At 43.8% G+C, this 14,980-nt stretch overlaps 1 protein-coding gene across 2 annotated transcripts in view; it reads left to right on the top strand.

Moving 5' to 3' along the window:
• Positions 1-14,980, top strand: part of LOC139762742 (uncharacterized) — a 531,126-nt gene that overhangs the window by 339,384 nt on the left and 176,762 nt on the right. For both annotated transcript variants that reach the window (XM_071687833.1, XM_071687838.1), the window contains exon 3: positions 10,818-14,568. In XM_071687833.1, coding sequence (XP_071543934.1) covers positions 11,063-14,568 — 3,506 coding nt within the window. In that variant the 5' untranslated portion in view covers positions 10,818-11,062. The remainder of the gene's footprint in view (positions 1-10,817; positions 14,569-14,980) is intronic.

Raw genomic sequence — 14,980 nt, forward strand, 5'->3', positions numbered from 1 at the left:
GTAATTTGAGCACTCACTCTTATCCCCTTTGCCATTGTACAATGGCACTATGCACGCATTCCGCCAATCCTCAGGCACCTCACCATGAGTCATACATACATTAAATAACCTTACCAACCAGTCAACAATACAGTCACCAAATCATTTTCCCTAACCCTCTCACTTTGCACACCACCTCGACCAAAACACCCTATATCTGCCACTCTGTCATCAGACACATTCAACAAACCTTCAAAATACTCATTCCATCTCCTTCTCACATCACCACTACTTGTTATCACCTCCCCATTTACGCCCTTCACTGAAGTTCCCATTTGCTCCCTTGTCTTACGCACCCTATTTACCTTCTTCCAAAACATCTTTTTATTCTCCCTAAAATTTACTGATAGTCTCTCACCCCAACTCTCATTTGCCCTTTTTTTCACCTCTTGCACCTTTCTCTTGACCTCCTGTCTCTTTCTTTTATACTTCTCCCACTCAATTGCATTTTTTCCCTGCAAAAATCGTCCAAATGCCTCTCTCTTCTCTTTCACTAATACTCTTACTTCTTCATCCCACCACTCACTACCCTTTCTAAACAGCCCACCTCCCACTCTTCTCATGCCACAAGCATCTTTTGCGCAATCCATCACTGATTCCCTAAATACATCCCATTCCTCCCCCACTCCCCTTACTTCCATTGTTCTCACCTTTTTCCATTCTGTACACAGTCTCTCCTGGTACTTCCCCACACAGGTCTCCTTCCCAAGCTCACTTACTCTCACCACCTTCTTCACCCCAACATTCACTCCTCTTTTCTGAAAAGACATATACATATATATACATGTACATAATTCATACTGTCTGCCTTTATTCATTCCCATCGCCACCTCGCCACGCATGGAATAACAACCCACTTCTCCCTCATGTGTGCGAGTTAGCGCTAGGAAAAGACAACGAAGGCCCCATTCGTTCACACTCATTCTCTAGCTGTCATGTAATAATGCACCGAAACCACAGCTCCCTTTCCACATCCAGGTCCCACAGAACTTTCCATGCTTTACCCCAGACGCTTCACATGCCCTGGTTCAATCCATTTACAGCACGTCGACCCCGGTATACCACATTGTTCCAATTCACTCTATTCCTTCCACGCCTTTCACCCTCCTGCATGTTCAGGCCCCGATCACTCAAAATCTTTTTCACTCCATCCTTCCACCTCCAATTTGGTCTCCCACTTCTCCTCGTTCCCTCCACCTCCGACACATATATCCTCTTGGTCAATCTTTCCTCACTCATTCTCTCCATGTGACCAAACCATTTCAAAACACCCTCTTCTGCTCTCTCAACCACACTCTTTTTATTTCCACACATCTCTCTTACCCTTATATTACTTACGCGATCAAACCACCTCACACCACATATTGTCCTCAAACATACCCATTTTTGATTTCGGAGATAATGTTCTCCGACTTCCAAACATTCTTCAAGGCTTCCAGAATTTTCGCCCCCTCCCCCACCCTATGATTTACTTCCGCTTCCATGGTTCCATCCGCTGCCAAATCCACTCCCAGATATCTAAAACACTTTACTTCCTCCAGTTTTTCTCCATTCAAACTTACCTCCCAATTGACTTGACCCTCAACCCTACTATACTTAATAAGCTTGCTCTTATTCACATTTACTCTCAACTTTCTTCTTTCACACACTTTACCAAACTCAGTCACCAGTTTCTGCAGTTTCTCACATGAATCGGCCACCAGCGCTCTATGTGAGAAATCACAGAACACCAACTGACTCACTTCCCAAGCTCTCTCATCCCCAACAGACTGCATACTTGCCCCTCTTTCCAAAACTCTTGCATTCACCTCCCTAACAACCCCATCCATAAACAAATTAAACAACCATGGAGACATCACACACCCCTGCCGCAAACCTACATTTGCTGAGAACCAATCACTTTCCTCTCTTCCTACAAGTACACATGCATTACTTCCTCGATAAAAACTTTTCACTGCTTCTAACAACTTGCTACCCACACCATATATTCTTAATACCCTCTATGGAGCATCTCTATCAACTCTATCATATGGCTTCTCCAGATCCATAAATGCTACATACAAATCCATTAGCTTTTCTAAGTATTTCTCACATACATTCTCCAAAGTAAACACCTGATCCACACATCCTCTACCAGTTCTGAAACCACACTGCTCTTCCCCAGTCTGATGCTCTGTACATGCCTTCATCCTCTCAATCAATACCCTCCCATATAATTTCCCAGGAATACTCAACAAACTTATGCCTCTGTAATTTGAGCACTCTCTCTTATCCCCTTTGTCTTTGTACAATGGCACTATGCAAGCATTCCGCCAATCCTCAGGCACCTCACCATGAATCATACATACATTAAATAACCTTACCAACCAGTCAACAATACAGTCACCCCCTTTTTTAATAGATTTCACTGTAATACCATCCAAACCCGCTGCCTTGCCGGCTTTCATCTTCCGGAAAGCTTTTTACTGCCTTTTCTCTGTTTACCAAATCATTTTACCTAACCCTCTCACTTTGCACAGCACCTCGACCAAAGCACCCTATATCTGGCACTCTATCATCAAACACATTCAACAAACCTTCAAAACACTCACTCCATCTTCTTCTCACATCACCACTACTTGTTATCACCGACCCATTAGCCCCCTTCACTGAAGTTTCCATTTGCTCCCTTGTCTTACGCACTTTATTTACCTCCTTCCAAAACATCTTTTTATTCTCCCTAAAATTTAATGATACTCTCTCACCCCAACTCTTTTTCACCTCTTGTACCTTTCTCTTGACTTCATTCCTGTTTCTTTTATACATCTCCCACTCATTTGCATTTTTTTCCCTGCAAAACTAGTCCAAATGCCTCTCTCTTCTCTTTCACTAATAATCTTATTTCTTCATTCCACTACTCACTACCCTTTCTAATCAACCCACCTCCCACGCTTCTCATGCCACACTCATCTTTTGCGCAAGCCATCACTGCTTCCCTAAATACATCCCACTCCTCCCCCACTCCCCTTACCTCCTTTGTTCTCACCTTTTTCCATTCTGTACTCAGTCTCTCTTGGTACCTCCTCACACAAGTCTCCTTCCCAAGCTTACTTACTCTCACCACTCTCTTCACCCCAACATTATCTCTTCTTTTCTGAAAACCCCTACAAATCTTCACCTTCGCCCCCACAAGATAATGATCAGATATCCCTCCAGTTGCACCTCTCAGCACATTAACATCCAAAAGTCTCTCTTTCGCGCGCCTGTCAATTAACACGTAATCCAATAACGCTCTCTGGCCATCTCTCCTACTTACATACGTATACTTATGTATATCTCGCTTTTTAAACCAGGTATTTCCAATCACCAGTCCTTTTTCAGCACATAAATCTACAAGCTCTTCACCATTTCCATTTACAACACTGAACACCCCATGTATACCAATTATTCCCTCAACTGCCACATTACTCACCTTTGCATTCAAATCACCCATCAGTATAACCCGGTCTCGTGCATCAAATCCACTAACACACTCATTCAGCTGCTCCCAAAACACTTGCCTCACATGATCTTTCTTCTCATTCCCAGGTGCATATGCACCAATCATCACCAATCTCTCTCCATCCACTTTTAGTTTTACCCATATCAATCTAGAATTTACTTTCTTACACTCCATCACATACTCCCACCATTCCTGTTTCAGAAGCAGTGTTACTCCTTCATTTGCTCTTGTACTCTCACTAACCCCTGACTTTACTCCCGTGACATTCCGAAACCACTCTTCCCCTTTACCGTTGAGCTTCGTTTCACTCAGAGCCAAAACATCCAGGTTCCTTTCCTCAAACATACTACCTATTTCTCCTTTTTTCTCATCTTGGTTACATCCACACACATTTAGACACCCCAATCTGAGCCTTCGAGGAGGATGAGCACTCCCCGCGTGACTCCTTCTGTTTCCTCTTTTAGAAATTTAAAATACAAATTGATATATATATATATATATATATATATATATATATATATATATATATATATATATATATATATATATATATATATATATATCAATTTAATTATACTTTGTCGCTGTGTCCCGCGTTAGCGAGGTAGCGCAAGGAGACAGACGAAAGAATGGCCCATCCCACCCACATACACATGTATATACATACACGCCCACACACGCACATATACATACCTATACATTTCATCGTATACATACATATACATACACAGCCATATACATATATACCCATGTACATATTCATACTTGCTGCCTTCATCCATTTCTGTCGCCACCCCGCCACACATGAAATGTCTGTCACCTCCCTCCCCCCCCCTCGCGCGCCCGAGGTAGCGCTAGGAAAAGACAACAAAGGCCACATTCGTTCACACTCAGTCTCTGGCTGTCGTGTGTAATGCACCGAAACCACAGCTTCCTTTCCACACCCGGGCCCCACAAAACTTTTCATGTTCTACCTCAGACGCTTCACATGCCCTGGCTCAGTCCATTGACATTATGTCGAACCCGGTATACCACATCGTTTTGATTCACTCTATTCCTTGCATGCCTTTCATTTTCCTGTATGTTCAAGCTCCGATCGCTCAAAATCTTTTTCACTCCCTCCTTCCACCTCCAATTTGGTCTTCCACTTCTCGTTCCCTCCACCTCTGACACAAATATCCTCTTTGTCAATCTTTCCTCACTCATTCTCTCCATGTGACCAAACTATTTCAATACATCTTCTGCTGTCTCAATCACACTCCTTTCATTACCACATATTTTTCTTACCCTTTCATTACTTACTCGATCAAACCACCTCACACCACATATTATCCTCAAAAATCTCATTTCCAACATAGCCACCCTCCTCCGCACAACCCTATCTATAGCCCACGCCTCGCAACCATATAACATTGTTGGAACTACTATTCCTTCAAACACACCCATTTTTGCTCTCCGAGATAACGTTCTCGCGTTCCACATATTCTTCAACGCTCCCAAAACTTCTCCCCCCCCCCCCTTCCCCCAACCTCTGACTCACTTCCGCTTCCATGGTTCCATCCGCTGCTAAATCCACTCCCTGATATCTAGAATACTTCACTTCCTCCAGTTTTCCTCCATTAAAACTTGCCTCCCAATTTGCATGTCCCTCAACCCTACTGAACCTAATAACTTTGCTGTTATTCACATTTACTCTCAGCTTTCTTCTTACGCACACTTCACCAAACTCAGTCACCAGCTTTTGCAGTTTCTCACCCGAATCAGCCACTTGCGCTGTATCATCAGCGAACAACACTGATTTACTTCCCAAGCCCTCTCATCCATAACAAACTGCATACTTGCCCCTCTCCCCAAAAGTCTTGCATTCACCTCCATAACAATACCATCCATAAAGAAATTGAACTACCATCGAGACATCACGCACCACTGCCGCAAACCGACATTCACTAGGAACCAATCACTTTCCTCTCTTCCTACTTGTACACATGCCTTTCATCCTTGATAAAAACTTTTCACTGCGTCTAGCAACTTATCTCCCACCCCATATACTCTTAATACCTTCCGCAGAGCATTTCTATCAACTCTATCATATGTCTTCTTTAGATCCAAAAATGCTACATACAAATCCATCTGTTTTTCTAAGTATTTCTAACGTACATTCTTCAAAGGAAACACCTGATCAACACATTTTTTACCACTTCTAAAACACACTGCTTATCCCCAGTCTGATGTTCTGTACATGCGTTAACCCTGTCAATCAATACCCTCCCATATAATTTCCCATGAATACTCAACAAACTTATACCTCTGCAATTTGAACACTCACCTTTATCCCCTTTGCCTTTTAAGTGAGTGTACCGCATAATCCAAATGTGGCCTCACCAACGCAAGATAAAGTTGCAATAATGCCCTAGGAGTTTCATTGCTAACAGTCCTATTATGAACCTTAGCATCCTATTAGCCTTATTACACACTTTTGTACACTGTTTCTGCGGCTTAAGAACCTTGCTCACTAGTACTCCTAAAACTCTTTCGCATTCTGTTCAATATGTAATTAGTGTTCCTGTCTTTACCCATACTAAGTGTTTTGCATTTACCTATGTTGAATTCCATTTTTCATGTACCCGCCCATTCTAATAGTTTATCTAAATCCCTCTGCAAATTATTTGAATTTTCATCTGAATCAATTACGACCCCTATTTTTGAATCATCGGCTACATTACCTCTCATCCCAACTCTCATTTGCCCTCTTTTTCACCTCTTTTTCCTTTCTCTTGACTTCGTGCCTCTTTCTTTTATACATCTCCCAGTCATTCGCACTACTTCTCTGCAAAAGTCGTCTAAATGCCTCTCTCTTCTCTTTCACTATCAACCTTCATTCCACCACTCACTACCCTATCTAATCTTCCCACCTCCCACCTTTCTCATGCCACAGGCATCTTTTGCGCAAGCCATCACTGCTTCCCTAAATACATCCCATTCCCCCAACACTCCCCTTACGTCATTTGTATTTTCAGTTTTCTAAAAGGGGAAACAGAAGAAGGAGCATGCGGGGTGTGCTCATCCTCTTCGAAGGCTCAGACTGGGGTGTCTAAATGTGTGTGAATGTAACCAAGATGAGAAAAAAGGAGAGATAGGTGGAGATTATTATGCTTAAAAATTTGGTATGGCAATGGGTTACCCTCTTTCACCTGTACTAAGTAATTTTTATATGGAATTTTTTGAAACAAAATTACTAATGCAATTTGGTTTAGATATGTAGATGATGTTCTTTGTGTTTGGCCAACAAATGAAAATTTACAGATATTTCTCCCCTTACTTAACAATTTAGTACCTTCCATCAAATTTACTGTAGAAAATGAAAATAATGGTATGTTACCATTTTTAGGTTGCATGATCCAATGGTAAGGGAACAAGTTTAAGTTTAGCATATACAGAAAACCTACCAATGTACGCTCATATATCCATTATTGCTCATCTCAACATGATAGAGTTGAATTATCATATATTCAGTCTATGTTCCTTAGGGCACTACGTATTTGCAGTCCAGAGTTTATTGATGATGAGTTTGAGAAGATATATTCTATTGGATCTAAGTTAAAGTACCCTAGATCTTTCATTGTTAAATCCCTTAAGTTAGCAATGAAATCATATTATAGAGTAGAGCCCAAACCTCCCATTGACACCAAGAATCTTTTAGTTCTCCCTTTTGATAATAATTTTACTCTACTTCCCATGTTGCTTAAATCCTTTAATGTAAATGATGCCTTCAGCAACAGTAATAGTATAAGGAATATCTTAATCAGGAATTCACCACAAAATTCTCCTGGGTGCATCTATAAAGTACCATGTAGAAATTATGATGAAATTTATGTTGGGCAGACTGGTAAGGATCTTTCTGTTAGACTTAAGCAACATAAATACAGTGTAAGAAAGGGACAAGAATCACGTTAAAATCTATGATCATTGTATTGACTGGAGTAATGCCATCTCAGTTATTAACTATAACTCTATTACTACGAGAAATATCATTGAATCTTCTATTACTGAATACACAAAGAATTATAATCTTATTATTAGTGATGATCTATACAAATTAGATAACTTTGTCGTTGATCAAATTTGTAAAATGATGTTTATGAATGCTCGTTGTCTGTCTTGGACAATCCCATGTTTACCAAATGGCGTCCTGCCTTCGTTTCTCGATGTATATCAACTGACTTTTATGTTTCTCTCTTGTGTCTCCCCTGATGATGTGATTATTACACGAAAGTGCACTTGGGAACTTATCGTGTTTTATTTTCCCGTGAACTCATAGGAATATCTTGATCACGCGCAAAACTGTGATCCTTTCCAATATATATATATATATATATATATATATATATATATATATATATATATATATATATATATATATATATATATATATATATATATATATGTACATATATATATATATATATATATATATATATATATATATATATATATATATATATATATATATATATATATATATATATATATATATATATATGGTTCCAACAATGTTGTATGGTTGCGAGGCGTGGGCTATGGATAGAGTTGTGCGCAGGAGGATGGATGTGCTGGAAATGAGATGTTTGAGGACAATGTGTGGTGTGAGGTGGTTTGATCGAGTGAGTAACGTAAGGGTAAGAGAGATGTGTGGAAATAAAAAGAGCGTGGTTGAGAGAGCAGAAGAGGGTGTTTTGAAGTGGTTTGGGCACATGGAGAGAATGAGTGAGGAAAGATTGACAAAGAGGATATATGTGTCGGAGGTGGAGGGAACGAGGAGAAGAGGGAGACCAAATTGGAGGTGGAAAGATGGAGTGAAAAAGATTTTGTGTGATCGGGGCCTGAACATGCAGGAGGGTGAAAGGAGGGCAAGGAATAGAGTGAATTGGAGCGATGTGGTATACCGGGGTTGACGTGCTGTCAGTGGATTGAATCAAGGCATGTGAAGCGTCTGGGGTAAACCATGGAAAGCTGTGTAGGTATGTATATTTGCGTGTGTGGACGTATGTATATACATGTGTATGGGGGGGGGGGGTTGGGCCATTTCTTTCGTCTGTTTCCTTGCGCTACCTCGCAAACGCGGGAGACAGCGACAAAGTATAAGAAAAAAAAAAAAAAAAATATTATATATATATATATATATATATATATATATATATATATATATATATATATGGGAGCGGGTGGCTGGAAATCCTCCCCTCTCGTTTTTTTTCTTTTTTTTAATTTTCCAAAAGAAGGAACAGAGAAGGGGGCCAGGTGAAGATATTCCCTCAAAGGCCCAGTCCTCTGTTCTTAACGCAACCTCGCTAATGCGGGAAAGGGCGAATAGTATGAAAGAAAGAAAAAGATATATATATATATATATATATATATATATATATATATATATATATATATATATATATATATGGTGATAGGGGAGAAAGAATACTTCCCACGCAGTACTCACGTGTCGTAGAAGGCGACTAGAGGGACGGCAGCGGGGGCCAGAAATCCTCCCCTCCTTGTATTTTAACTTTCTAAAATGGGAAACAGAGGACAAGACCAAGGGAAGGAGTAGCACTACTCCTGAAACAGGAGTTGTGGGAGTATGTGATAGTATGTAAGAAAGTAAATTCTAGATTGATATGGGTAAAACTGAAAGTTGATGGAGAGAGATAGGTGATTATTGGTGCATATGCACCTGGGCATGAGAAGAAAGACCATGAGAGGCAGGTGTTTTGGGCTATGCGTGGGCTATGGATAGAGTTGTGCGCCGGAGGATGGATGTGCTGGAAATGAGGTGTTTGAGGACAATGTGTGGTGTGAGGTGGTTTGATCGAGTAAGTAACGTAAGGGTAAGAGAGATGTGTGGAAATAAAAAGAGCGTGGTTGAGAGAGCAGAAGAGGGTGTTTTGAAATGGTTTGGGCACATGGAGAGAATGAGTGAGGAAAGATTGACCAAGAGGATATATGTGTCGGAGGTGGAGGGAACGACGAGAAGTGGGAGACCAAATTGGAGATGGAAAGATGGAGTGAAAAAGATTTTGTGTGATCGGGGCCTGAACACGCAGGAGGGTGAAAGGAGGGCAAGGAATAGAGTGAATTGGATCGATGTGGTATACCGGGTTGACGTGCTGTCAGTGGATTGAATCAGGGCATATGAAGCGTCTGGGGTAAACCATGGAAAGCTGTGTAGGTATGTATATCTGCGTGTGTGGACGAATGTATATACATGTGTATGGGGGTGGGTTGGGCCATTTCTTTCGTCTGTTTCCTTGCGCTACCTCGCAAACGCGGGAGACAGCGACAAAGCAAAAAAAAAAAAAATATCCTAAAACAATTACCCATTTTAGCAATCAATGTATTGAGGAGACCATCAACTAGATTGACTGTGGATCGACGGCCTCAGAAAATTTTTTACTCTCTGCGCTGGACTCTGGGTGGCCTGTGAATGTGTCTTGGTGAGCACCGCTGACCACTACACCACGGCGGTGTATGATATTTCACGTGAATGCCTTGTTTACCATGAGTGTGTTATTCTACCTGAGTGCTATGTTATATATGAGTACGTTGTTTTCCTTGATCATCTTGTTATACCTGCGTGTGTTCTTGTATCCGAGGTCCTGTTACGTCGATTTTTTTTTTTTTTTGACCTTCGTGAGTATCTTTTCCAACTTGTTCTGTGTAAATGTCTTATTCTCCGTGTTTTGTCTCCCCGAGTGGCTTTCGTGAGTGTCGCTTTACTCGAGTGCGTTCTTGTACTTCCCTGTGTTGGTGTACGTAAGTTAGTTTAACTCTTGGATATTTTTTTGCTGCTCACATGTGTTGTCCCTCGAGCGTGTTCTTTATGTATTTGGGTGAAATTTATGTAGTGTCACTTAGCTGGCCTGTTTGGTGGCCTGAGTTTTGTGTTCATACAGTCAGTTGCTGTATTACGGGCGAAGCAGTGCATATACCTTGGTTTCAACGTGTATTTCTGTTGTGTGAACCGCGGCTCTGGTGCTTTATGTTCTGTGCTTTCGTGGGATAGGCTATCAGTAATGTTTCTAAACATTTCTGTAAACAACACAGCTAAGTATCGTGACGGTAAAGTCTGTTCCACAGGTAAATGGTTGCATTAGTACTGTTATTTTAGTTATTTGTTATATATGAAGCCTCTTGAAACTTTGCTTAACTATATTGTTCAGCAGGAGACGTCCTAAATCTCCTCCTTAATTTCTGTTAAGCTCCGGGTGTGGCCAGAGTGTTGATCTAACGCCGTGTTGTGTTGCAGGTACGCCGAGGTAAGGTGCACAAACCACACCGTCAGCTTGCTGTCGCTCGTCGCGGGACACCACGCTCCCTCCCTCATCTATCCTGCTGACAACAGCTGACGACTACGCCTGCTACTGATCAGCTGACTGCACTTGTCCTTAACCTCACGTCATCAGCTGGCCGTGGTCAGCACATCAGTAGGTCAGCGCTCGCTCATATCGTCCTTCCCGGGTATGACCGGGGGCCGGGTGGCCTTGGTTCAGAATGCCGAGCAGCGGGGGATCGTCAGATCAGTGCCATCCAGGTCACGTCAGGTCATACTCCAGCCTGGATCATGGGCTGAGAGTGATTCACTCGGGGACATGGGTCGGGGGCTGTGAGGCACCAGAGGACCATGTCGAGTCCATACACATCCGGAGTCCACGGGTACGGACGACGGAGGTACGTGATCATGGACAGTTTGTGACGGTAGTGGAGGTGGAGAAGGATGATGACAACGAGTCGTCCGGCCTGACATGCCATGCTTCGCGGGCCACGACCCAGCCGGTTCCCAGCCCAGCTCCGCGAGGGTTCGTCACGGTGGTGGCCGTGGGGAGCAGCAGCGACACCAGTGTGCAACACCACACTGACGGCGTCGCCATGGACACTAATCTTAATCTACACATGGAACTTTCCTCCGACAATGCAGAAGCTGATTATGTTAACCAGGAGATGATAGACAGAGAAAGAAAGATAGTACAAAAGCCTCAGGCAGAGACGGGCGGCTACTCGACCGTACCTGATCAGGTAGTGGTGTACCGCCTGCCAGGGGAGCGGCTGGGACTAGGGCTTAAGTTTGACGGTGGTATGGGGGCCCAGGAGTGCGTGCGACGGCTCTTCATACAGAGTGTAGCTCCGGACTCGCCGGCCGCGCGCGCTGCCGTCCCCTGGGGTGAACTGCAGTCTGGGGACCAGATTCTCAACATTGAGGGTTGTGCTGTGTCGTCTATGACGAGGGTGCAGTGTGTCTCCTTCCTCAAGGATGCTGCCATGAAGATTACAATCGGTGTGTTGAAAGGGAATGGCCATCTTCCAGAATTTGATACGTGTAATTTAGAGCCTCAGGAATACATAAAAGAGGAGGACGGCGAAGAGAACGATAACGACGACTCTCTACACCTGCCACCACTTATTGTCGGAGAGATGAGAAAGCGGGTCCCTCCCCCACCACTGCCACCTAGGGCGAGGCCTAGAAAATCTCCGGCACGACCTCCAAAGGACCTTCTGCCTATGCCTCCTCCCCCAAGTGCCTTTCAAGACATCGACGATGAATCTGCCCTTGAAAAACATCATAGTGCCAGTCTTTCGATCTCTGAAACTCCGGAGGATAGAGATCAGCATGTACATGGGTGGCGAGAGTTTGTGCTCTCTCGACGCAACCGCCCTGGTGACCTTGGAGAACTTTTAGAGGATCTGGAATTCCATCTTCCAAGGTCATGGGCAACGAAGAGAGTAGAGGAATCCATGGACGGAGGTCTACCCCCTCGGCCCACCTTTTACCTAGATCTTGTCGGGGAAGAGGACGCTATGGGGCCGTGTGAGAGTGAGAGTGATGAGACGAGTAGTTCAGTGTCGACTGTCATTGATCGCCTCTCATTGTCGTCCTCTACAACTGTGTCACGAAATTCATCCTTTAATGCCACAGCCGATGCTTCTAGGTTCGACTTGGCTCGTGCTCTCAGTCCTTTCGAACAACTGGAGAAAGAACTGGAGACGGAAACCCGACCAGAGGTGCAGCAGCAGACGCCAGCCACTGCTCCTAGGGACGAGGTAATGTCAGCGCCACCTGTGGATCGTAGCACTAAACCTATCACCACGGAATCCACATCTCCTGAAGTCGAGACGTCCTCTCCCGTCTCGCGAAAGGCATCATCGTCAAAGATAAAAATGCGCCCCTCAATTAAGTCCTTCTCATTCAGTCTGAAGGGACGACCATTTTCATGGCAGCAAGGGAAAGGCACCAGTGAGCGAGTCGATCGAGGGACAGGACGCGCGGAGACGTTTCTGTCAATCAAGAGGTCAGGTAAACGGCCAGCTCCTCCACCTCCTCCTCGCTCCATCGACAGTGGGACCAACCGTACCGACTCTCCAGTCACTGTCACCTCCACAATCACCACAGAGACGAGCGCCAAAGATAAAATTGATACTACAGACAGCAGTACCAACAATCATGAAGATTCTGACAATTACATCGATCTATTAGCTGAAGCAGCGAAAGACAGTGTAAATAATACAGTAGAAAATGTCGCCCATAGCACGTGTGATAGAGAAAGAAATAAAGAGGAAACATTCGATGTGCCAACCCTGGTGCAAGCCAGAGAACCGAAACTTTCTCCTGATTATCTGTTGATATTGGATTCGCCTCCTGGTGATGACGTCATAGACAAATTTTCGAACAAAAATTTCTATACGGCGGCTGAGGGAGACGTGCCAGTGGAGCCAGCGGAACCTGCTGAGGACAGTGACAATAACAACATCCCTGAGACTTTGAGAAGCCCGACTGAAGGTCAAGCCGAAGTGATTGAATTGTGTGTTGCGGGTCAAAGTCCTGACAGTGAACAGGAACCTTTGTCGACAGATAATCCACTTGATTCTGGAAGTCCCGTAGACGAAGAGGAGTTCATGCTTACAACGTCTGACACCTGCATAGAAACTCGGGCACAGGTTCACCACTCTGTAGACGACCCAGTACACTCGGGAGACACAGTGAAGTGTCCCGACCAACCATCGCCAGACTCAGAAACAGACACGTTCGAGGAGGTGTGTGACGGGCAAGATCCGGACGATAGCACGGACTCACAAGTCCATCAGACTGACATTATCAATGACAAAGAAATTGACGAAATTTTAGAAAGTGACGCCGAGAGGAAAGTTGATGATGCCGAAATGTGCGCTAGTAAGGAAGTGGATGGCAGTATAGAGACTGATGACGGTAGAGAATACAGCAGCACAGAAACTGACTACAGTACAAATGTTGGTGACACAACAGATATGAATAGCAGTGATGAAACAGCTGGGACTGGATTAGTGGAGAAGGATGATAACAAGGAAAGTGACAGCCAAGAACACGACGAAATGATTTATGCGTCAGAGAGCCACAGTGAACACTACGAGGGTTTCCTCTCTTGCTCCTCTCCCAAGACCTCCCCATCAGAGCCTCCACTGGAGAAGCCCTTCCCAGTCCCCGAAGCCTTCCTCAGTGATGATAATGGTGGTAGTGGGGGAGACCTGGACCTCTATGATGACTTATACGTCGAAGCTTCGGTAGATCGGTCAAGAGTTCAATACCACGATCCCAATAACAATCGAGATTTGAGGTTTGAACAGCTGACTCCGGCGCTACCGAGCGTACCTGAGGAAGACAGCGGCGACCAGGATACAATGGATGAGAACCTCGAGAGTCTGTATGACGATGTTGCCGAAGATAATGTGAATGATGAGAGTGAGGTATCGAGCCAAGAGCTCGATCAAGACACTCAGGTGACGAGTGCTTCACCCAGTGAACTACTAGAGACTAAGGGGAGTCGAACCATCACCCAGTGTGTCAGGCAGAAACGTCTCCGTCAGGACATTGGTGACCTGATCCGTAGGGAGATGAGCCTAGACGATGATGTAACCGTAGAGGTGGAGGAGGAGGAGGAAGTGGAATCATTAGTGGAGTGTGAGAACGAGAAGGAGTTGCTGCTGGTGATGAGAGCGCTGCGTCAGGACCAGCCAGGGGACCACATCAGGTAAGGCGAAGCTTTTCTTGTTTTAAGGTGTTCATAGTGTGTAGATGGGTGTGTCTTACACACACACACACACACACACACACACACACTAACTTGCATGTCTTTCACACTTTTTTATTCCTTACTTTACTTCTCGTTCTTTATTTTCAGTCTTTAACTCTCTCATTCTCTTGTCATCTTTTTCTCTCACTCTCTCCCTTCCCCTCTTTGTAGTATTACACAGCTACTATAAAATGTGTGTGTGTGAGTGTGTGTGTGTGTGTGTGTGTGTTCCAGCGCGCACGCAAGACAGAAGGTATCAAAAATAGAAGAGTTGGCCATTTTAAGGCACCATTTTCTGTAATGGATTATGGGATATTCTATGTATTACTATATTATCCATGTATTTGAATATATTGGTTATTATCTGCGC

Source organism: Panulirus ornatus, chromosome 3, assembly GCF_036320965.1.
Source record: "Panulirus ornatus isolate Po-2019 chromosome 3, ASM3632096v1, whole genome shotgun sequence".
Classification (NCBI taxonomy): Eukaryota; Metazoa; Arthropoda; class Malacostraca; order Decapoda; family Palinuridae; genus Panulirus; species Panulirus ornatus.